Here is a 26291-nt window from a genome sequence, read left to right as displayed (position 1 = left end):
CGTAACATGCCTAAAAATAAAGCTGTACTTACCCAAATCATGCTTGCGTAACTGAAAGGCATCCTCTGTGGCAAACAGAACACGAGGAAATCTGATGAACAACTTTGTTCTGCGAAAATAAGAAAAATCTCTTCATACATGTACTGAGCTCATTTTTAAATCATTACATCAGAAATAACTTGTGAGATTTCTAGGGGTGCGTACTTTCCAAGTCTGTAATCATCATTACTGTACTGTAGATGATTGACCAACACCTCCACTCCCTCCTTAGCTGTTCCATCAAAGTGTGGCCAGGTGTCTGGACAGAGGCTCTTGTACCTGGATAATAAATAAACAACTCAGGTAGGCAGAGTAAATGGTTAAACATTGAAATGTACCTCATCCTCTTCTCTCCAGTATCCCACTTTTATGATCTTTTGCCTCACCCCAACCCCCTAAAAATAGACTTAAAGTACCCAAATCATTTTAATTTACTTGTTAAACCAACTGACTGAAAATTAAATGAAATTTATGACATATTTTGCACCAAAATAGAAAATGTAAAGTTTAATATCTACAGATATGCTTAATTACTGGTAAATATGTATGGTGAAACTCGGTTATAGCAAAGCTCTGGGACCTCACTTTGCTACGGTATATCTAATTCATTATACATGTATCCATATAACAAATTCCTTAAATTACACATAGAGAAATTCGCTACATACATTATATGTCTAACAAATATATCAGATTTGTTACAACAGTAAAATTTTACAAGGAATTTTTAAAAATCCCTAAACACTTTTCTATATCCATAATTTTGCAGTGTTTGTACAAAATGAGTTCCACTGTACTCTTAAAACATCAGAACATCAAGAAAACCTAAGAGTTAGGGATTCTAAGACCATTAAAAGAATAAATTACTGCATAGGTGATCCAATCTTGTGATTTAGCAGAGATCAATGTGTTAAAATACCTGTTCAGAAATATTTCATATGGCCTTCTGTAGGCAAAGCCAGCTCTCCTGACCCTCAAGTTCTCCATCAAACCGAGATACTTTACTTGATGGTGAACAATCTGGTCATCAAACTGATCTGTAAAACATTAAATACAGGCTCAATTATAGGCTAAATGTAAATATCAGGTATAGGCTAGATCGATTACTGGACATCCAAATGTAAACATCAATCACAGGCTAGATAAATTACTGGACATCCAACTGTAAACACTGATTATAGTCTAAAGATTACTCGACATCCATATATATTTATATATAATATCTAGATATATTACTGGACATTCAAATATAAACATCAATTATAGGCTAAATAGATTATTGAACATCCAAATGTAAACATCAAGTATAGGTTCATAGGCTAGTTAGAATACTTGACATCCAAATGTAAACATCAATTATAGGCTAGTTAGATATCTGGACATCCAAATGTAAACATCAACATAGGCTAGAAAAATTACTAGGCAGCCAAATGTAAACATCAATCATTGGCTAGACAGATTGCTTGAGAGAACACAGCCACTGAGAATCTATGATTTGAGTAGGAAATTTACATAACACAATAACACACCTGTACCTTTTTGTATACTTTACCTGATCTCTTGTAATCATTGGGCTTGATACACCTGACATATGACGGCTCTTTGGACATTAGGATCTCCATCAGTTGAGCCAGGCTGGTCTTGAACTGTGTGGCTGCCTGTAAGGATGGTATCACTAGTGCATGTTTATATGTATCTGGTGTATTCAAAACAAAGGAACCTGGATCTCTTCTAAATAAGATATTAGTGAGGGGAGACAACCCTCGGGTGTACATACCGTGTTTGGTCTTTTTTTATTCTGTAACTCTGCTTGAGGGAAACACTGACTGGTGATCTTGTTAGACGTCTGACTCATTGCCTACAAATGTTAAATCATGACTGATTAAAGGTTAAATAACAGTGAATCATGATACCATGACAATATCAGAAGTAACACAGGTACATCAGTGTATGAATGTTTACCTCTTTCAGATCTCTGAATAACGTGTCATTGTTCTTGTCTAGGAATCCCTGAATGCTGTATGTGACCTGACCCGCAAAATGTAGTAAACGAAACTCCTGAAAATCAAGTCTTAAAATGAGACAAAAAAATCTTATTCATAACACTGAAACAATAATTTCTTTTAATGGAAAACATGACTGAAGAAATATTTACTCATGCAAGCTGTAAAATAGAATTCATAGGTTATTTTGTACATAAGAGCCTCTTACATCTCGGCCGATGGACTTGCGTTCAGCTACATCTGTCGCAGAGGAATGGCTGACAAAGTGAGGATGCTGACCCAGATTAAGGTTCAGTTTCTCCAAGAATGTCCCGTCAGTTGGTTCCCCCGGCCGCAGGCATTCCTCATCCTACAATTACAAAGTGTTACAGGTATACTGTAAACTAGCTATTATTAGCAATAACTTTTATTTCCAATTCATCCGTTTAAAATCCATTTGCAACTATAAATTTGCACGGCTGTAAAAGCATTCCACATAATATCAGAAATATGGAAAGAAATATTCCCGAGTAAAAGAAGGTTGCAGAAATTTCCCACATGGAAATAAAAGTTGATTTAAAGTACCTAAACATTATCGAAATAAAAGAAAATTCAAATGCTCACTACACAGTATCTCTTTTTGTAAATTTTTTTCCGCATGGGATTAATTTAGGCTATGTATGCAGTCATAGATCTTCTGCGGAAATTTGTCATGATCCAATAAAACCACATAATTTCTTACCCGCAGATTGAAGAGAAAAATTCAAATTCTGCAGAATGATGACCCATGGATAAAAAGGACATTTACAGCATTTTCAGATTCCACAGGAAACTGTTTAAATAAATTGTGATTACCATGATAGCAATGATTCCTACAGGCTTCCCCTCAACAAGGTCACAAATTATTTTGTTGTTGAAATAGTCCACTTTCTCCCACTGTAAGAAAAAATATCATTTTATTACTGTATACTAGATACTGCGTTATTTTTGCCCTTTATGACTTACAAACTATTTTACTCCATTTTAAACTGAACTAACGGAGAGATACCTCATTGTTGAAACTGCTCTGTTTTCAATCATCCCCTGGTGACAAGGGCAATAAGGGTCGAAAATAAAACAGGGTGAATATTTGCATGTATCACTCAAAATTAATACAACCTTAAAAAAAATTGATACAATATATTTATACTGCATATGAATTCAGTTCTAGTTTATGTAAATACTTACAGCAATTCCCTCCCTTTGATATTCCTCTTGTTCGGATTTCAGAGTCAGTTCAATAAAGAGCTGTTGTAGTTTCTCGTTGCAGTAGTTTATACAGAACTGTTCAAAGCTGTTCACCCCAAAAATCTCAAACCCATAGATATCTAAAATACCCATCAAACTGCATCTCATTCGCTTCTGAAAAAGAACATTTTAATATTGTTTTGGAAAATTTTCTATTTTCTACATTGAAATTACATATTGCTCTAAAAAAATAACTCGCTTCAAATTTATAAGAAGTTCTTAAATTATCTTAATATTTGAGTCCTTTCATGTTTGTTTGTCTGTAAATTGTGTAAGTCAGGAGTCAACAGTAATTACATGTACACCATAACCTCTATATCCCAAAGGTTCTTCTCAATGTGTTTTGTGGAGTACCTGATAAATAAAACTCACCCTGCTGTTTAACGAGTTGTTGACCTTTTTGACAATCCAAGTAAACAGCCTGTCATAAACTCCCTTAGCGAGGGCATCTCTAGCATACAAGGCCTGGTCCTTGTTTAGTGGTGATTTCATCTACAAGTATACAAACAATAGGCTACCATTCAACTAACCAAGTTCCTATCTATTGAACATCCAATATCAGTGGCTAAATTTTATGTGACTTGCCATATGGCTTTCACGGCAAGAAATTTACATTAAACAAAACATATTTACAACTTCCTTTCTTACAATTCATCATTTTATAAATCCTCCTGACCCCTACAACTTGTCATTTTATTAAATTCTTGAACACTCATCATAAAGTCAAATTTTCAGATTAAACAGAGTTTTCTACCATCTTTGACATTCACTGAAAACCATAGCCACACTGACCACTTTTAAGTCATAAACTTTTCATTTTTTACGTAGGTTATTTCTTACGAACCTTTTCTCCTTTAGCTTCAATGGTTCTGTTCTGTAGAGCTGATTGTAACACACCCTCCGGACATCCCAGCAGCTACAACACAGATCATTTCATATAAAACCACATTCCTCTCTCTGTGGCTCAAAGAAATTCATTTTTAAAAACTTTAACAAACTAAGTAGGAAGTCTTTGAACTTTGATCAAAATATTGTCCAGAATATATTAGAACAACTAACACTGGTAGCCCTGAAGATTTTTTTAAGAAATCTTTTCTAAATCTGTCTGAGATGCCATGAGATTTTACTTATCTTTTGAGAATATTTATGCTGAAGCAGATTACAGTATACACACCTGTGAAATATTTTCCACTGGAGAAAAATCTGTAATATTAGCCAGTCCATCATCATCCTCGTCAAACTGAATGTTTCCCAGATGTAGAACGGATGCCACGATAGAAAACAAGGCCTATAATGAAGTCTGTATTTTAAAATTTCAGTTCCAGCCACATATTAGGTACACACTCATCAAATGACTAAAAAGACCATACCAAAGTATATAACATATATTGCTAATGTAACCCTCCTGGGATATACAATAATTTTTTTATACAGTGACCCACTAAAGGTTATGTGTATATAGTATACCAATAGTTTCAATATATCCAATTAGGATTTCATAACGTACTAAAATAACTTAATTTTTTGTAAATCGATGAATATAAGTTGACTTTCTCCATCCCTTGTGTTACAGTAGGGGGACAAAAGTGTTGACAAAAACATGGCGCCCGTAGAAATTATGTCGCGTCTGTCCTATCGTAAAGCGTTATTTTTATTTTTTACCGACTACGTCATAGGGATTCCCTTTAGACACAAATAGATCAAGACTTGGTCATGTGATTTCATATGTCATATTTTCGTCTGCTGCATATATTGTATACATTTTGATGTCAAACAAGTGATGGAGGAGAAAAGGGAAGAACTGTCGATAGCTTTGAAAGAGATCATCGTGCAGCTTTACAGAAATGGAGAAAAAATTGCAGACATAGCACAGGCGGTGAACAAGTCCCTGTCTTCTATTTACCGTGTGATTAGAAAATTTCAAAATTCAGAAAGTCTGGAAAAATCGCCGTAGATCAGGCCGACCACGACTGATTGACGAACGTGAATATCGAAGGTTGCAAAGGTTAGTTAATGTTGATCGTTGTGCACCTTTGGGTGATATTACTGCTAAATTCAACAAAAACAGGAATGTTGCGGTTTCTAAGAAGACTGTAAAACGTAGATTGAAGGAACATGGGTTTTCCAGAGGAGTTTATAGGAAGAAAGTAACAATTAAAAGTGTGAACAGGAAAAAGCGGCTGTCATGGTGTCGGGAGAAAAGATTGTTAACTTTCAGCGGAGTAAAGTAAGTTTTAGTGATGAGTGCCAGATATTTGTTGGGGAAAATAAACGTGTGTATGTGTGGAGAAAAGCCGGTGAAGGATGGAGACCGGACTTGGTTCCAAAACAAAATGGACGCAAATTCAGTGTGATGGTATGGGGATGTCTATGTTTTAATGGAGTTGGAACTTTATCTAGAGTTAATGGCAATATTAATGCTCAGAAGTACATAGAGATTTTAGACAACAATCTCTGGCCTGTCATTGCCCGTCACTTTCCAGCAGGAAACTATCTTTTTCAGGACGACAATGCCCCGGTTCATCAGGCGCGGATCGTACAAGAATTCATAGCAAGGAATCATATAAAAAATATGAGTTGGCCGGCCCAATCACCGGACTTGAACATTTTTGAAAATATTTGGTTGTATATTAAAAGAAAACTGCAGCAACGTATACATCATATAAATTCGGATCATGAGCTGTACCAACAAGCACTCAACATCTGGCAAGATATTACTCGCAATTACGTACGGAACCTCTACCAATCTATCCCTCGCCGAATTTTGCAAGTAATTCGCTTGAAGGGACACTTGACTAAATATTAAGGTAAGTTTTTTCGTATTTTATTTCATCCAACTACAGCAGTTACCGTTTTTCTATCCGAGTTATCTTTCTTACGACGGTTGCGCAGAGCCATATTTGGCAACACTTTTGTCCCCCTACTGTAGATTTATAATGAAGTAGACAGTTGTAAATATACACAGATAAGTCTCACTACCTCTTGTTCCTGTGCTGTGAAGTCACACACATCCAATGCATGTTTTACATGGTTGAAATCTTTGTGGTCATTCAGTGCATCTACTCGAACACTCTTGCCCTAATTTTGAAAGTTTTTGTAAAACAATAAAAAAAGAAATGAAATAATAATTAACTCCTAAGTAAATATTTTATTTCTATATCACCAAAAATGATAGGAGAGTAAAATAAAATTATATAAAATGTTCCACATAATTTTTTTCCCCTTGTCCATACACCAAAATGAAGAAGCTAAAGAGATGTACATCTATAATCTAATGCACAAGGAACCCTTTGACTATGTTCTTATTCTCACACCTGTGTCAAGTAATGGTACTTTTCAGCATCCTTGGTCAACCTGAGTTTACTCAGCAGTAAGGGGGTTCCCCCTGCGATCAGCTGATAAAATATGTGAAAGTTACGTTCTCCTTCAGAGTGGTGACAGACTCGGGATTTCTCCAGTAAATAGTTCAGAATGTGGCCTCCCACAGGAACTCCCTGACAAAAGAGAGGATCATGGGAAATAAAATCATGACCTCATAAAGTCTTTGCATCTTGAAAGGAAATTCTAATATTTGCTGATCAATATTAATGTACTAAGTACCTTGAAGTCAAATTGAATGTCCATATATTTTCCAAATCTGCTAGAGTTGTCATTCCTGTTGGTTTTTGCATTCCCAAAAGCCTGAAATTAAACATTGAATGAATTTTTCAGAAATTCAGAGGGCCAAAAAAGACCCATTAGTGAATCTTCTTCTTTTATAAAGCTTATGGTGCATACACTGTGTCATTTTTATTATGAATTTGTTAAAGAAATAAAATATTGTGTACAGGGTAATTAATCTGCAACTTGAAATGTGTGCAATCTTGTTCTTAAAAGTTCATGAGCAAATTTTTATGACCTTTACATTTTCATTTCTAGTCAAGTTGCTACAATGAGAATTGGAAATTTGAACCTTTGTGGTTAATCTATCTGTATTTTATTGAACTGTGAAATACCAAAATAAACTAGAAAATCATAAAAATGACTTGTTACAGAAACAAAAAGTATATATTAACCTCCAATATTGGATTTGACTGTAGCAGCCGATCTTTGACTTGCTCCACATCTCTCATGTGTTTGGAGCTGGCTGCGATATATTGCAGGATTTTTTTGGACGCCTCGGTTTTTCCAGCACCAGATTCACCAGAAATCAGGACACAGTGGTTCCGGTTCTCTCCGCGCATCGACCGGTATGCTGCATCAGCGATGGCAAATCTAGAATTATTAACCTATAATTTACTTCTGTACAAAATCACTATAGTTTTCTAAATAAATTAATGTCATCCTTTGTTCAGCACAATTTTAGCAGCAAATTACTGCAATAAAAGACTCTGAGATTGTTCTACATTGCTGATACAATGTGATAAAGTAAAACCCATATTGCTTGTAAAATTTCCATCTTACTGACTTGTGACTTGTTTACTTGTATGCTATTAGACTTCAAATCACTGTTCCTACACTAGTACTTGTGTACAGTTATGAACTTTCTCAACATTCCCTGTTTATTAGTGATACTTTGTAGAAATGAGTTGGGTTTTTAAAAGGTTTATCCACGTACATGACTTTTAAAATGTAAATAAAACTTGAGATGACATTGAAGCCAAACGGCCTTTTTGAACTTCAAAATAAGCATTTATATAAAATCAAGAAGAGTCATGATTGTTTGCCAGCCATAAATCATGTCCCATCAGCTAACAGTGCCACACACGCGAAAAACCGAAAAACCGGTTGCACTGAACTTAGGGGATATACAGTATACTGACATCAGAGCACAAATATCAAACACTAAAGATAAATACAATGGTTTTCTTCACCTCAGCTTCAGAGAATTTTTTTTACAAAATGATTGGCATCTCCTTGGAATAAAACATGATTTTTCTGACATCATACCATACTGATCTCATAAAAATGAAAATTCAGATAATTAGATTTCCCAAGGTACAATATTCTCTTCAAATTAAGAAAGTTAACATCATTTTTAAGAGAAATCCATTGCAAAATATCCATTTTTCATAGGATATATTGAAAATCTTCATTAATAATTCTACATCAGTTATATTGCCTTGGAGAGCTTTTAGATAAAAACCACACATCATATGGTCTAGTGGTACTCACAAATTTACATCTATATGAGGTGGGAGCTCATATATAAGGCAGCAAGTTCTAAATGTAAATGTAAACAAATATGAGTACTCATTCACACTTGAGATGGAAGCTCATATACACTCCCACATATGAGGTAGAAGCTTGTAAATGTACTCACATATGAGGTAGAAGCTTGTAAATGTACTCACAAATGAGGTGAGAGATCATAAATGTACTCATATATGAGGTGAGAGATCATAAATGTACTCACATATGAGGTGGGAGATTGTAAATGTACTCACATGTGAGATGAGAGATTGTAAATATACTCACATATGAGGTGAGAGATCGTAAATGTACTCACATATGAGGTGAGAGATTGTAAATGTACTCACATATGAGGTGCGAGATCATAAATGTACTCACACATGGGGTGAGAGATTGTAAATGTACTCACACATGGGGTGAGAGATCATAAATGTACTCACACATCGGGTGAGAGATCATAAATGTACTCACATATGAGGTGAGAGATCATAAATATACTCACATATGAGGTGGGAGCTCGTAAAAGTTGACGTTTCTGTAGATCTGTACATACTCCTCATTATAAATGTCAAAATTCTGATACGGATTCACTGACACTAACACTGGTCCAATGTAGGTCTACAAAAATTTTAAAAAATGGTTCTATAACAGTGGGAAATACTTTTAGCTGACAGTAACTTTTTATTATTATTACAAATTTTTATTTTTTTATGATATAGAAAAGCTATAACAAAGGGGGGGGGTATCGCTAGCTGAAATAATCACTTTCAAGAAGAGCTGTATGTTCATTTAAAGAAGAATTTATTATAGGTATCATTATTTTGTTGTCAGAAATGGGCATGTCTTTTGTTGCAACAGGACACTCAGGCCAGTAAAACTAAAATGTGAATAATGTGCAAACATTTAAAGAAGTCTGAAATAAAATCCAGGCAGACAACAATGATATTTATTTTTTTTACTGACTTTATCAGTGTTTACATTCTCCAGCAAATCCACAACAAAATAACTGCACAGCACCTGTTTTATAACAGGTATGTGTGATAAATATCACTGTTCAAACATGCAGTAAGATTAATGGGGAGATATTATTGATATACATATGTCATAAAACCTCTGACATGGTGGGCCTGTAAAACTCTACATCTCTCTGTCAGGACTGTGGAAATTGATTATTTTTTACACCTTTATTCTATTCTATCACCTTCTATCATTATCCATTAATCACCAATCCATCTTATTCAATCAGATTGATTTTTTTTCTGTTAATCACATCAAGTCAAATGTTCTCATGTATTGGACTTTTTCTCCATTACTCAACATTTAAAAAAGATACTCCTTTAAATAAAATAAAGAAAATCTTGAAGAATTACAAAAAAATTTACAATTCCATAATAAGTATTTTCAAATTTTGAAATTAAACTGAAATCATAGAAAATTTAAAAGTACACAACAGAAGTAAACTACTGGGTATTAAAATGTATATTTTGCTCACATAATTTAGAAATCAATCAGTCCAAAAATGAAAATGCAAGTTCACACAAGAAATAATAGATGATCGAACTTTTGACTTAAGTGCAAGTCCGTTTCATGATCTCGGGGCCGTTGTTTCACAGTTGATCGACTCTTTCCAGGATACAACATGTTACACAGAGAAAGAGAAAAAAATCAGTTACAATGTTAACTTAATACTGTACACATATACATGATAGTTATCATTAGTTCATTATAATTTTAGGCTAGATTTATACAAAACACTTACGTATATGAGGTTAGCATTGAATCTCTTCCTTAGATTTTCCACAAAAGCCTCGGGATTCATAAAGTCCTCCAGCAAAACAAAATCCTGGACCCCCGTATGGTCCCGCTTGTGAAGTTCATTCTCCATGGTAACCAAATTTTAATATTACAGATATTCTCCTTCTTGAGTTCCCGGTCTCTATTGATTCATTACCTAAAAACAATGATCAGGAATACAGTGTACAAGAGAAAAACTGCTGTTCATAGATGGAACTTCTATAAAAAAAATGAAAAATTAAGGATAAACGCCTAAAAAATAATCTGACGGTAATTAATTAGGTATTACTGTCCTACAACATAGCCCTATGATTCAGAATTCTCAAATTATTATAAATCATCAGACATACATTTTTATTACTCAGTTGTGGACTAATTCATCGTTAGTGGTAAGGGTCATTGTCATTAAAAAGGTCACTAAGCCGAGTAAAACACAAACTAACACCGCAAAATACAAACCAGATCATTGGATCATCCGGCGATAAAACAACCTGCCCCAAAATATAACTACAGAGGTTAACCAAAAACTCGTATAAAACAACCCTAACCCAATCAAGCAATATCAACCAAAAGCTTATATATAAAACACTCTTAACATATGCTTATGTACTGAAAAAATCTTTATAGATAGTAAAGTCACAGATTGTAAACCTGGATACAGAGGTTAACCAAAATTCACATAAAACACATTAACAAACCAAAATTCACATAAAACACATCGACACGGAAAGTCACTAACTGTATAAAACTGAAAAAATATTCTCTACAACGGAGTCCATATAAAACAATGTTAAACCTGGCTACAGAGTTTCAGTAGGACTTTATAGTCTGACAGCTGTATAATTGTCTTCTGTTTTATTTATATTTTCCTGATTATACACAATTCTCTCAGTCACGTACTTCAAATTCCATAGAGATGAGTAGAAATAGGCGAGTGGATTTAGATTAAGGCTAAATTTGAATTAGGAACACTTAACTTGCTGCAATATCTTAAAATTCTCTGCAGGTACGTATCATTTGGTTCATCACGGTGCAATGATAAATATAAACATCTGAACAATGATCTTGTTCTAGCAAATGGAAAGTTTTGCCCCATAAAATCTAACATAATTTATTTTTAAAGTCTTAAATTGACACATATACCCAGCTACACAATTTTTGCTCAGATGTCTTTAATTAAGTTCAGGAACTGCATGTTCATTTAAACAGATTCTCAGACTATACCTGTCCCTTAATATTATACAATGTGGTCATGTATATGTAAAACTCTGAAATATGCATCTCAGTCACTAGTTCAATTAAATAAAAAAAATAAAATAACATTCTATTTGGAGATCAGACAATCCAAAAACAGACAAGGAAATTCAAGATACTTTATCAAGTGCCTTTCCTAGAAAACTTTCTTTCTGAATTTTATCTGCCACTTAAATGTAATATTTAATGTAAGAATATCAATTTGACATATACATCTTCTTTTTTTCCTTATTAAAATTTAGTTTGAAATATTAATACAAAAACACAAATATTACAGAAAACACTGAATACAGTATATAATCTTTTCATAATGAAATGTATTCAAGTAAAAAATTAATATATAAATTACCTGACAGTCAGTCTAAGATAAATCCCTTAACATTACACCTGGTCAAATTTCTTGTTAACTTTAAAACCACAACATTCCTTGACAACCATGAAATAGCTTACAAGTCGGAAATGAATCACATTTCTGCCTCCTAGAAATACAAAATAACGTAAACTCCCATCTACAGAAGTGGCACTTAGAGTGCAACAGCCCTTACCAAATCACGGAACCTAGTCTATATAGAGAGAGGTGGGCATCTATACATATCTTAATGTTCAATACAGTGCAGCATAATAAAATCAACAAATAAATATAATACCTGATGTTTTAGACAAGTGTATCTCTATCATTTAATTTCTAACACTCTGATACATGGGTGGGTGAAAATCTCCCAGTTTGCTATAAATGTTGGAACATGTTAAATGATGGTGATGCCATATAAATTGTAAATGAAATGTGATGGAGCATTTATCATGTAATCTTCTTTTGCTGAAACTTTCTACTGAAATACTGCATCCACAGTATTGATACATGTATCAAATGTTATCTACACCTAAAAAAATACAGTTGAACTTCAGTATCTAGAACACTGATATCTGAATACCATGTTGTATATGTCAAAGTGATTTGAAAGTCCCAGCTACTTATTCTTTAAACATTTTACCCCTGATATCTCGAATCCATGGATACCTCTCAGTTTTTTCTTGGTCCCATTGAGTTTGAGATAACAAGGTTTGACTGTACTTAAGACTTCTGTCTGTAATTACAAACTATCTATCTCATTTGGGCTATTGATCAGATAATACAATGATGTAGTGGTGCTACACAAAAGTGCTGATAGGTCTCTTATGATATTGTTACTTCCATATATTAAAAATATTGACCTTCTCATAAATGATATAGAAGAACATTTAATATACATTGTATATATCACATGCATTGCTAATATGACTAAATATCAGACCATTGTACCATTAAATGCACAACATAAGAATCTCATGAACAGGTTTTCAGCAAAAATAAAAATTTTAAATGCATCTTAACTTATAACAGCCTCTTTGTATAAAATATTCTACGTTCTCTACGTGAATCATCAAAAAAATCTTAATGAAATTAACTACATCTGCTAATTATAACGTGATTCCAGTCTTTAAGTCGGTGAGTCACTTCAGTTGAGGGTTTTTATCATACAAGATAGTAAACGAATTGTAAGTAGATTAAAAATTAAAGTATATAAACATGTAGTTGTCCCATATTGTAAACTTTACATCCAATCATCAATGATATATAATGTCCACGAATCATAGAGTACATATTACTTTAAACTTACCACCCAAATGTCTTATGTCTTTCATCCCCCTCCGAGGTGACTGAACAGAGAAAAATGTTGACAATGATAAATCTTAAGTGGGTAAATACCATAAAGGAAACAAGGATGTAAAATCTCTTCCTATCAGCTCCATTCTTATACAGCTTATATATCAACAGACACTGGAAATAGCCTGATAAATGCATATAGCAATGTCTGCATACAAAAAACAGTACTCATGCAGCTGTACAAAACAAAGAACAACTTGATATGTCATCCAATAAAATAAGAGTTATGGTAAATTGTATGGGATCTTTAATGCTGTAATTTATTAGGTAAAAATAAGAAATCATTCATAATTTTAACACAAGAATTAATATATAAGCGGGAGACAACTCTGTACTGATATTGAAGAGTAACTGTTATAAGAGGGAGACAACTCTATACTGATATTAAAGAGTAACTGTTATAAAAGGGAGACAACCCTATACTGATATTAAAGAGTAACTGTTATAAGAGGGAGACAACTCTGTATTGATATTAAAGAGTAACTGATATAAAAGGGATACAACTCTATACTGATATTGAAGAGTAACTATTATAAGAGGGAGACAACTCTATACTGATATTAAAGAGTAACTGTTATAAGAGGGAGATAACTCTATATTGATATTAAAGAGTAACATTTATAAGAGGGAGACAACTCTATATTAAAGAGTAACTGTAATAAGAGGGAGACAACTCTATACTGATGTTGTAGAGTAACTGTTATAAGAGGGAGACAACTCTATACTGATATTAAAGAGTAACTGTTATAAGAGGGAGACAACTCTATACTGATATTAAAGAGTAACTGTTATAAGAGGGAGACAACTCTATACTGATATTGAAGAGTAACTGTTATAAGAGGGAGACAACTCTATACTTGATATAAAAGGGAGACAACTCTATACCGATATTGAAGAGTAACTGTTATAAAAGGGAGACAACTCTATACTCATATCAAAGAGTAACTGTTATAAGAGGGAGACAACTCTGTAAAGATGGTGAAGAGTAACTGTTATAAGAGGGAGACAACTCTGTAAAGATGGTGAAGAGTAACTGTTATAAGAGGGAGACAACTCTGTAAAGATGGTGATCAGTAACTGTTATAAAAGGGAGACAACTCTATACTCATATCAAAGAGTAACTGTTATAAGAGGGAGACAACTCTGTAAAGATGGTGAAGAGTAACTGTTATAAGAGGGAGACAACTCTACACTCATATCAAAGAGTAACTGTTATAAGAGGGAGACAACTCTGTAAAGATGGTGAAGAGTAACTGTTATAAAAGGGAGACAACTCTACACTCATATCAAAGAGTAACTGTTATAAGAGGGAGACAACTCTGTAAAGATGGTGAAGAGTAACTGTTATAAGAGGGAGACAACTCTGTAAAGATGGTGAAGAGTAACTGTTATAAGGGAGACAACTCTACACAAACATTAAAGAGTAACTGTTGTAAGAGGGAGACAACTCTGTAAAGATGGTGAAGACTGACTGTTATAAGGGAGACAACTCTACACAAACATTAGAGAGTAATTGTTGTAAGAGGGAGACAACTCTGTAAAGATGGTGAAGAGTAACTGTTATAAGAGGGAGACAACTCTGTAAAGATGGTGAAGGGTAACTGTTATAAGGGAGACAACTCTACACAAACATTAGAGAGTAATTGTTGTAAGAGGGAGACAACTCTGTAAAGATGGTGAAGACTGACTGTTATAAGGGAGACAACTCTACACAAACATTAGAGAGTAATTGTTGTAAGAGGGAGACAACTCTGTAAAGATGGTGAAGAGTAACTGTTATAAGAGGGAGACAACTCTGTAAAGATGGTGAAGAGTAACTGTTATAAGAGGGAGACAACTCTATACTGATATTGAAAAGTAACTGTTATAAGAGGGAGACAACTCTGTACTAATATTAAAGGGTAACTGTTATAAGAGGGAGACAACTCTATACTGATATTGAAGAGTAACTGTTATAAGAGGGAGACAACTCTATACTGATATTAAAGAGTAACTGTTATAAGAGGGAGACAACTCTATACTGATATTGAAGAGTAACTGTTATAAGAGGGAGACAACTCTGTACTAATATTAAAGGGTAACTGTTATAAGAGGGAGACAACTCTATACTGATATTGAAGAGTAACTGTTATAAGAGGGAGACAACTCTATACTGATATTAAAGAGTAACTGTTATAAGAGGGAGACAACTCTATACTGATATTGAAGAGTAACTGTTATAAGAGGGAGACAACTCTATACTGATATTGAAGAGTAACTGTTATAAGAGGGAGACAACTTTATACTGATATTAAAGAGTAACTGTTATAAGAGGGAGACAACTTTATACTGATATTAAAGAGTAACTGTTATAAGAGGGAGACAACTCTATACCGATATTGAAGAGTAATTGTTATAAGAGGGAGACAACTCTGTAAAGATGGTGAAGAGTAACTATTATAAGAGGGAGACAACTTTATACTGATATTAAAGAGTAACTGTTATAAGAGGGAGACAACTCTATATTGATATTAAAGAGTAACTGTTATAAGAGGGAGACAACTCTGTAAAGATGGTGAAGAGTAACTGTTATAAGAGGGAGACAACTCTGTAAAGATGGTGAAGAGTAACTGTTGTAAGAGGGGACAACTTTATACTGATATTCATCAACATTGAATTTATGTCAGAAAAGGCAGACAACTCTGCAGTAACAATCATCAAGTAAATTTCTCTTAGATGTGAAATACCAGAAGAAGGGTTAGACTATCCTTAACAGAAATAAGAAATAAATGTCTCAGGATCACTTTTTTACTTATGTTAAAGTCAAATTTAATGCTGATGTTAACTTTTTACACACATCATTCTTATTTACTTATTATCCCAAGAAGAATTTTGATTTGCATTCTTATCTGCAGACCTGATACCAGGAAATGGATATATAGAACTCGAAATTTAAAACTCAAACAATGTTACTGAGACAGAACATATAACACAGGAATTAAATTCAATTTCAACAAGGTGGTAAAAAAAATCTTTTCTTAATTTTTTTCTTTTCAAAGAGTTTAAACTGCTGTATAAAAACTTGAGAATGAAGCTGGAAATGAAAGTAGGACTAAATATATAAACTGTTCACAGGAAATAAACAGGTCCGGCACAATCTCTTGATTTAGCTATATAGCTTGATTTAGCTATATAGCTTTATTAAGCTGTTCAGAATAGCTTAATTTAGCTATTTTATCACACTTTTTTCTTAAATGTGTTATTTTCTCAGCATGCACAAAAAGTCGCACCTTGGTGCAGTGATAATATTCAACCTTGAACTCTTCTGGAAATAATGCATGTAAAAATCAATCATCAAGTTGGGTCTCCTTAAAAGACTTTGTACTCAAAGTTCTAAATGTTTTGGGGCTATATAAAGCAATTGATACAGTTACTTCATTGAAATTATAAAAGAGGCCAATTATGGTCAACAAGATAATTGATTGGTATAATTCAGTACAATGAGAAGCAATCATACTTATCCACGCCTCAGTGCACACAAGGTTGTGTACAGTTACTCAAACAATGGAAATTCATCTTTTGCTTAAAAGTATTCAAATGCTGCAATGTTAGAATTATCTTTGATTTTGGTTGTTGTTTTGATAGCCCATAGTACATTATGAATAGTCTAATACTTGCGACTTTTTGTCTTTTTCTTACAAAAAACATTTTTAGGAAAAACTGCACATAAATAGCTTTATCAAGCTATTTTGAATAGCTTAATAAAGCTACATAGCTTTTTCAAGCTATATAGCTAAATCAACAGATTGTGCTGGACCTGATAAATATAAGTTCTGAACTAGAACAAGATATAAATGTTCGTTTTTCTCACAAATTAACTGCATGGAAGAAAAACATGATTTATCAAAAATCTCGCCTGTATTTTATTAAGCAGAATCTTATTTAGAATGTATAAATATTTACATTTTATCAAATCTTCCGCTGTGTCGATTCAGTGTCAAAGATTTAAAGATTTACAAGGCGTACAATAGTAAGCTATCTGTCTGAACCTTCAGGTCCAGTGTTTATCACCTCAGTTTACCCACAAAACATTAGATACACTGTACATACCTGGACCAGCTGTCAATGAAAGAAACCAAATGTTCCTATTTCATGAATGAATGTGAGTTTTCATTATACAGAATGCAGTCAACTTTGAATGCAGTGAGTCACAGGCCAGAGAAAGCCAACAGCTATTGATCCCAGAGAATGAATGGAAGCAGAAAAAAATCAAGTCTTACACCTAGAATAATAAAACAGTAATAAAGTGGATCAGGGTTAGGTTAGCTGGTAAGATAAGAATTCCACTGTATCTATGTGGATGAGATGTTAGGAATGTTCCTGTCCATTAGAAGGTTGTGTCCAGATATCAACTCCACAGATAAGATGCCTCAGCATGTCACAAACAACATCCTCACTTCCTGGGGCCGGTTCCTGACAGTCTACAACTAATCCTGCATCACAAAGTCCTTTGATTAAGAAGTGTACAGGTAAATTACCTTGTTCCTTCTCCAGGTATTTCTGCAAAATGATGCAACTAGCAAGTGCAGCAAGGAAAATACACCGAGTTCACCCGATGCATGGAATAATCCATAACTGTGAATTATCAAAGCACCCTGCCAAGTTTGAATAATATCCAAATAGAATACTGAAAACTCAATCTTTACATACAGAGCTATAATGAAGAATTTTCACCAGTATTAAGTTCATTTAGCTCACACTTTATTCCCCATAAATTACTAAAATTCCTAGTTCACTTAATCAAATACCTAGGACATTTCTTTGCCACAAACTATGACATACTCTTTTCACACAGGAGCATCAAACAGACACTTAAGGTGTGTTGTGGATATAAATAAACAAATTGACATTCAGATACACCATGTAAAATAAATTTTATGTGTCTTTATATAGAGACACTCATCCATGCAGCATGCTTCAAACATCAAACCTTCACATATTTATTTAAGAATAATATGACGTTCAAACTCATCTTAAACGTAACATACAAAAATTTCTGTGGAAGAAAATAATTACTTCTAGCTTAGATCTTCTATCTTTATTCTTAAGTTCTTGAAAAATGTATAAAGGACCACTCAGTTACCTAGGAAATTGATAGGGAGATTCAATATAAAAACAACTCAGTCATTTTTGCTAATTTATATCAATTACATATTACCTCTTCAACTTTCAAGAAAGGATTTTTAACATGTTTAATGATTTTCACTTTTTGGCAAAAATAATGTCAAGAGTGACCTTCTCTTTGTAATGCTGGGCAATATGTTAACATAAATAGGGGTAATGTTATGTATTAAGGTACCAATTTCTTGAAATGAGTAAATTAAGTATAACGCAGGTTGAGAACAGTTTCCTTTACCTTCTGGTAAAGCAATATTAACAGTAACCTCACACACATCTACCAGTAAAAATAGAAAATTGACATGAGATATAGAGGTACTGATGGGATTTCAAGTCTACATCATATCATTTATAACCAGACACCTGGCTGTACCAGAGTCAAGATCCTCCTGATCCCAGGTATTACCATGCATACACCTGGCTGTACCAGAGTCAAAACCCTCCTGATCCCAGGTAAACATGCATATACCTGTCTGTACCAAAGTCAGCCCCTCCCCCCCCCCTTAGATCCCAGGTAACTATGCATACATCAGGCTGTACCAGTCAAAACCCCCCTAATCCCAGGTAAACATGTATACACCTGGCTGTACCAGAGTCAAAACCCTCCTGATCCCAGAAAAATTTTTTCAAGACAAAAGTCTAGGACACAGAAGTAACAGCCTCTAATAATGATTCTCAACGACTTTTTTTTAAATTATTTTTTGTATATCTAGTCCATCTCAGTGTGATGGGTCATTTTTGTGTTTTTTATTTATCTTAATAAATGCAAATGAACTTGATGGAAGCCAATAACCCATTAGGATTTTTCACAATAGCATTCAAGTAAGACAGAGTTAATGATGAAGACCTAAAAGTTCAGTTGATATTTTATTCTTTTTTATTAGAGATGGATAGATAAATATATGTTCTATATAAATGTTTGTGAGATAGATCATCTAGCTGTTTCTGTAAAGAATATACCAAGAGCTTATAAAATGTTGAAGATTTAAAGATTCAGTGCAATCAAATATCTCAAGAATTTATTAACAGTCTGAGGAATTGTCTAAGATTGTTCTCTCAAACAAGTCTGGCTTTAAAGTGGCAATTCTCACGACTTCATGTACCTAAAACAATAGCTATCAAAATGATCACCACAGTGTCTGTCAACATTAATCTCATTATTTCTATTTTATAACATGCATCCCCATAATGACACAGCAAACAAATCTTTTAAAATAAGAACATGCACCAAAAATTGTTCAACAGAATTCCAGTAGCTGTGAGAAAATGACCTCGATTTGATTTCCTTATCAATCTTCTTTATATCTATTTTACATAAAAATACTGCGTCTTTTATATGTAAACAAGCATGTTACACAAAATATTAAACTTTGACATTCAAAGTCCATACAGCATGTAATTATAAGACCTTGTGACAAATGAATATTTTTTATTACCTGTCTCAGGTAAGTGTGAATTTCATTTCTAAAGATAAAATCTGAGAGTATATTGTAAATGACATATATAAGATTTCCTCATGTTTAAAACAAAACCAGTCCACACATTACCATATCATAACACTGATCAGCCATCAGCCAGAAAAATCCACTCAAAAGAATTGACTTTTCTGTTAAAACATGGAGGGAAACATTACATTGCAGTAAATTAAACTGCACCAGTATTATCACAACCAGGAAGTTGGCTCTCGTAGACAAATTACCAAAGATATTTACTTTAACTCAAGGATAAAAAAAAAATTATTCAAAATCAGCGATTCAAAGCAGGAATTTAAATGCATGCACATAAATATCTGCATGAGTTATCACCCTTTGGCAATTTAACTAAAATGAAACATTGCATCATTACCTAATTAGCGGGTACTTACTATATTGCTTTAAAAATATTCCAGTGAAAAACTTGTGAACTTCTATGTGACTTGATTAAAATATCACAAATTTTGGATGTTAAAATTATGTTGTTAAAAGTGCCCCACCTTAAAACTATTGACATTATGATTGTAAATTTTATTTTCCAATAAACTCTCACCATACCTATGATACTACCACAGGGATTGGCTAAATTTTGTTGACATCACTATAGAAAACCATGCTGTTTTAAATGCTCCATACATATGTCTTAACATTTCTCGTATATTTTCCCTGTTCATTATGTAATTATTTACTTGATTTTCTGATAAAAACTTTGAATTATGACTCTTATCAAAAACACTTTCAATTATACAAAAAACTTGACTTTGCTGATTTCTTCAGAAAATTAATTAGTGGATTGTTTTTTGGTTTAATCTGTTTAAATTGTTTGTTTTCTTTCTTTCTTTTTTTTTGGGGGGGGGGGGGAGCACGGATAAGGAATTTTTTAAGTCACTTTATAATGACTGATTTTGATTGATAATCAACATTTATTAATGTGTCCCTCATCCCTCTCCAAATTCAGTAAAATCACAAACACCCTAACCAGAAACACCAACAGGAGAATATTTCCAGTTTGCATTGATTGCCAAAGTTCTTGTTCAGGTGCCCATTCTAGCAAAAATTATTTTCTATCAAACAAAGTTTCTTATGGAATTACTCCTTTGGAAAAATATCCGAAATTGGCCTCCAAAAGAGTTAGAAATTAAAAAAAAAGATTATTGCAAAGACAAATATATGGTTTACGTTCCGAAGTACATGTAAAATCTGGAAAGAAAAGATCCTTTAGCACTTCTCAAATTAATTTGTCACATTTTCAATGTGTGTACAATGTGTATAATTTATATATTGTGAATAAAGATTGAGGTTATTATTCATTCATGTTTCTGACAGACAGACAGACATATGGATATACAGCTACAAATATTATTCAGAGCTTTCTGAATCTGCAGGTTTTAAACATTTTCTTTACGAATGGTTTAATTATATCAGTTAACCCCACCCATCTAATGTCAGTAGACATCAAAAATGAAAAGAAATTAAAATACTTCCATGTCTGTATATGAAAAATCAGAATAAATCACTCATACCTGTTTTTCAACCACACAACCTTCATTGTCTAAGACACTACAGATTTCCTCTCTAAGCTAACTAACATAGCAATTTTAAACATTGTTTACCTGGAAGCAATATCTGAGAGGAAATTTTGTTTTAAGCTTGGCAACCAAGTTCAAGCTTTCTAAATTAGTATCATTTGACAGTGAGCAGATATCAGTGAAATTCACCTCTGGCAATATATAGATCTAATTTACTCAACTCAGGTGTGGATCCTATTTAGTAACTCTACTCAGATATGGATAACTTTTTATGATTTAAGTAAAAGACTTTCTCCATTGTCTCAATTTTTAGCTCACCTCAACGAAGTTGGGGGAGCTTATGTAATACCCTTGGCGTCAGCGTCGGTGTCCCAGGTTAAAGTTTTTGGAGCAGATTTCTTATAGTCCTATATTGACCAAATTTGCACGGATGATACATCTAAGGATGCACACTACTGGACTTGCATTGGATGCTGGATCTGACCTACATTTTCTGGATGAGTGACTAGGTTAAAGTTTTTGGAGCAGATCTCATTTCCAAGTAATTATAAGTCCTATGTTGACCAAACTTGCATTTATGATACATCTAAGGATGCACACTACTGGACTTGCTTTGGATGCTGGATCTGACCTACATTTTCCAGATAAGTAACCAGGTTAAAGTTTTTGGAGCAGATCTCATTTCCGAGTAACTATAAGCCCTATTTGCATGGATGATACATCTAAGGATGCACACTACCACCCTTGCTTCGGATGCTGGATCTGACCTACATTTTCCGGATGAGTGACCAGGTTAAAGTTTTTGGAGCAGATCTCATTTCCGAGTAAATATTATAAGCCCTATGTTGACTAAACTTGCATGGATGATACATCTAAGAATGCACACTACTGGACTTGCTTCGGATGCTGGATCTGACCTATATTTTTTGGAAGAGTGACCAGGTTAAAGTTTTTGGAGCAGGTCCATTGCCAAGAAACTATAAGGCCTATCTGAACCAAATGTGCATGGATGATGCATCAAGGGATGAACACTTTCAAACTTGCTTCGGATGTTGGATTCGACCTACATTTTCTTGATGAGTTACTAGTTGAAAGTTTTTAGATAAGTCTATTCCCAAGTAACTACAAGCCCTATCAGACCAAATTGCATAAATGTTAAATCTAGGGGTACACACTAATAGATTATTAGTTTAGTTTAAGACTTTGCCTTACTTAAACACAACATTCGTTGAGGTGAGCTCTGTAATCTCTGATTACCTATGTTTTAATTTATATTAATTTCCTATAAAATACATATTTAATTGTAACAGGAGAGTAGAAAATGCCACGGACCAGACTGGAATTTGAACCCAGGCCCCCTGAATCTACAGTCAGGTGCTCTACCAACTGAGCTATCTGGCCACCAGTGATCGAATCTGTCTGACCACCACATAATCAATTAGAACTAGGGATGCAAACTTTTATTGGTACTGTTTACTGGTATTTCCTGATTTTATTGGTACTGTTTACTGGTATTTCCTGATTTTATTGGTACTGTTTACTGGTATTTCCTGATCTTATTGGTACTGTTTACTGGTATTTCCTGATTTTATTGGTACTGTTTACTGGTATTTCCTGATTTTATTGGTACTGTTTACTGGTATTTCCTGATTTTATTGGTACTGTTTACTGGTATTTCCTGATTTTATTGGTACTGTTTACTGGTATTTCCTGATCTTATTGGTACTGTTTACTGGTATTTCCTGATTTTATTGGTACTGTTTACTGGTATTTCCTGATTTTATTGGTACTGTTTACTGGTATTTCCTGATCTTATTGGTACTGTTTACTGGTATTTCCTGATTTTATTGGTACTGTTTACTGGTATTTCCTGATTTTATTGGTACTGTTTACTGGTATTTCTTGATTGTTTTTATTGTGAGATATGTATCGTGATATGGAGACTTAAATACCGGTGTTTAATTAATATGCAATTATAAATGCCAGAAATAATTATTTTGTTGAAACTTTTGAATTACAATTGTACCAGAATAATGTAACAAAACTATTGTAAAACAGTAAAGCAACGGCATCCTAGCATCCAAACTTGCTTTATTAATATATCCTGGATAAAAATGAAAAAAAGTGAAGTTATGGTTTTACAATATATATATTTATTAGAAATATTGTGGAAATTCATTTGAAATCAATGTAAAAATTGCATGTAAAAATATCATGATATTGTTGTGATATTTTTGGGACGGTCCTCGTATATCGCAGTACACATTTATTTTTGGCCACACCCATCCGTAATTAGAAATTGTCAGTCTATCAGATACATAATAATCCGTATGTGTATTATATGATGCTTTGTGAAACAAAATGAATCTACCTATCACTCGCTTCATCAAGAATCAATAAATCAGTGTTATAGTTGTTTGTCAATTTTCATTTATCCTGTTTACCAATAGCACAATGTTAAAGCTTACCTGGTACAGCTATAGTTGCCATGGTTACTCTCAATATTTTTTCAATGATTTGCATCTGTGTGTTTCTATACAACAACATCCACGGGGGAAAATGACAAGCTTGGAAAATCCAAGCCACTGGAATAAAAAAAAACAAGAGGTAATCAAAGATTTCAAGGATCACTTAAGGAGGCTGGGGGGTCAACAAATTAACCATCAGATATAACTTATTTTTTTAGGTATGATATCTTATGCTGTCAACTTTCATTTGGCAAAGAAAAATTTCATAAATTTTAGTTTTAAAATTTGATCATATTTGTATATCTTTATATGGAGCTCTTCTTCTAAAGGAGATCAATATAGTCTGAAAATGGCCAAAAACCCCCAGCCTTCTTAAATGAATGCAACATAAATGTAGGCCAAGTTTTAGTTCAGTAAGATGAAAGAATTGTTTACATAAGTTCAGTGTTTTTACTATTTTATAGAAACACCCAAGAAATAGAGCATCTGAAGGAAGTCTGCAATAGTATGTATCCCTAGATATATCACCTGTAAGTTAGTTATCAGTAGAGACTAAATAAAAGGAAGTCTGCAATAGTATGTATCTCTAGATATATCACATAAAAGTTAGTTACAACTAGGGATTAAACAAAAGGAAGTCTACAATAGTATGTATCCCTAGATATATCACCTATAAATTAGTTATCAGTAGAGATTAAACAAAAGGAAGTCTGCAATAGTATGTATCCCTAGATATATCATCTATAAGTTATCAGTAGAGATTAAACAAAAGGAAGTCTGCAATAGTATGTATCTCTATAGATATATCACCTATAAGTTAGTTATCAGTAGAGATTAAACAAAAGGAAGTCTGCAATAGTATGTATCCCTAGATATATCACCTATAAATTAGTTATCACTAGACATTAAACAAAAGGAAGTCTGCAATAGTATGTATCCCTAGATATATCACCTATAAGTTATCAGTAGAGATTAAACAAAAGGAAGTCTGCAATAGTATGTATCTCTATAGATATATCACCTATAAGTTAGTTATCAGTAGAAATTAAACAAAAGGAAGTCTGCAATAGTATGTATCCCTAGATATATCACCTATAAATTAGTTATCAGTAGAGATTAAACAAAAGGAAGTCTGCAATAGTGTGCATTCCTATAGATATATCACCTATAAGTTAGTTACCAGTAGAGATTTAACAAAAGGAATTCTACTATAGTATGTATCCCTTAATATATCACCTATAAGTTAGGTATCAGTAGAGATTAAACAAAAGGAAGTCTACAATAGTATGTATCCCTAGATATATCACCTATAAATTAGTTATCAGTAGAGATTAAACAAAAGGGAATAGATTCACTAATTAAAACATTAATCTGGTCACTTGTTCATCAGAAAATATAGAAAAGAGCCACTGCATTGTAAGCGTAATTGGCTGTAAGCATTAGATTCCAGTTTGATCCACATATAGGGCTTACTTTCATTTGTATGTGGACTTGATATATCCCAGTGAACTCGAAATAAAGGACATTATAGAGTCTGCTACATCTGTTTCATATTTGGATGTTTTAAGGGCTAGCTGACTAATAACTAAACTGTTTTGGCAAATGTGATGCATTCAGCTTTTCCTCGTCACCTTTCCCTCTTTATGTAGCAATATTCCACTATCACCTGCATATGGCATTTATGTCTCCTAACTAGATTTGATATGCAAGAGCATGCTCTGAGTATGATCAATTTTCAAACCGGGGCAAGCTATACTGACAAGAAAATTGATGTCACAAGGATTTCAACAACCTTATTTAAAGTCAGCTATCTGCAAATTCTATGGTCATTATGAAGACCTTGTTTGTAAATGCAATTTATCGTTGGGTCGTATTTTGTCCGACATGTTTCCTACCATTTGTTAAGTTCATTACTTTTATACTTTTGAATACAGAGTACTCTGTCTACCTGATCAATACATAGGGCTCACGGTGGGTGTGACCGATCAACAAAGGATGCTTACTCCTCCTAGGCACCTGATCCCATCACTCGTGTTTGCCCTGTTCACGGTTCGTTTTGTTAACTGGAATTATGAGAATGATCACTGTTTTGTTATCTTCACCTTTTACATCACAGATACTTAAAAGTAGACCTGGTATACAGAGTTCATAAGAAAATATAGGTCAGAATCAGTAGACCTGATACACAGAGTTCATACAGAAAATATAGGTCAGAGTCAGTAGACCCATTACACAGAGTTCATACAGAAAATATAGGTCAGCGTCAGTAGACCCTATACACAGAGTCCATACAGAAAATATAAGTCAGAATCAGTATCCCATGCATGATTGCTAGAAACGATCATTAGATACATCATCCTTGCAAGTTTGGTCCAGGTAATGCCAATAAATATTTGGGAATGGGCTTGCTCCAGAAATTTTAACCTGGAATG

At 33.5% G+C, this 26291-nt stretch overlaps 1 protein-coding gene and 1 non-coding gene across 2 annotated transcripts in view; both read right to left on the bottom strand.

Annotated features, from left to right (window-relative positions):
• LOC133171825 (unconventional myosin-Ic-like) overlaps nucleotides 1–11975 on the bottom strand; it is a 32393-nt gene extending 20418 nt beyond the window's left edge. Inside the window, exons 1-19 of the mRNA XM_061306622.1 lie at nucleotides 11878–11975; nucleotides 10240–10431; nucleotides 8983–9098; nucleotides 7364–7562; nucleotides 6909–6989; nucleotides 6623–6802; nucleotides 6288–6386; nucleotides 4483–4596; nucleotides 4153–4224; nucleotides 3681–3800; nucleotides 3249–3422; nucleotides 2877–2957; nucleotides 2251–2391; nucleotides 2002–2097; nucleotides 1817–1897; nucleotides 1592–1697; nucleotides 959–1076; nucleotides 205–318; nucleotides 33–109 (exon numbers count right to left, since the gene is read on the bottom strand). Coding sequence (XP_061162606.1) covers nucleotides 33–109; nucleotides 205–318; nucleotides 959–1076; nucleotides 1592–1697; nucleotides 1817–1897; nucleotides 2002–2097; nucleotides 2251–2391; nucleotides 2877–2957; nucleotides 3249–3422; nucleotides 3681–3800; nucleotides 4153–4224; nucleotides 4483–4596; nucleotides 6288–6386; nucleotides 6623–6802; nucleotides 6909–6989; nucleotides 7364–7562; nucleotides 8983–9098; nucleotides 10240–10365 — 2095 coding nt within the window. The 5' untranslated portion in view covers nucleotides 10366–10431; nucleotides 11878–11975. The remainder of the gene's footprint in view (nucleotides 1–32; nucleotides 110–204; nucleotides 319–958; nucleotides 1077–1591; nucleotides 1698–1816; nucleotides 1898–2001; nucleotides 2098–2250; nucleotides 2392–2876; nucleotides 2958–3248; nucleotides 3423–3680; nucleotides 3801–4152; nucleotides 4225–4482; nucleotides 4597–6287; nucleotides 6387–6622; nucleotides 6803–6908; nucleotides 6990–7363; nucleotides 7563–8982; nucleotides 9099–10239; nucleotides 10432–11877) is intronic.
• A 10744-nt stretch (nucleotides 11976–22719) lies between these two features.
• Nucleotides 22720–22792, bottom strand: Trnay-gua (transfer RNA tyrosine (anticodon GUA)). The gene has a single exon. It is a non-coding gene; the product is annotated as a tRNA-Tyr (tRNA).
• Nucleotides 22793–26291: the final 3499 nt, after the last annotated feature.

The sequence above is a fragment of the Saccostrea echinata genome, unplaced genomic scaffold (assembly GCF_033153115.1).
Source record: "Saccostrea echinata isolate AGI-Se365-2 ecotype Australia unplaced genomic scaffold, CSIRO_AGI_Sech_v1 ptg000054l, whole genome shotgun sequence".
In the NCBI taxonomy this organism is placed as follows: Eukaryota; Metazoa; Mollusca; class Bivalvia; order Ostreida; family Ostreidae; genus Saccostrea; species Saccostrea echinata.
The sequence above is the reverse complement of the archived record's forward strand: the minus strand, read 5'-3'. Positions and strand labels throughout refer to the sequence as shown.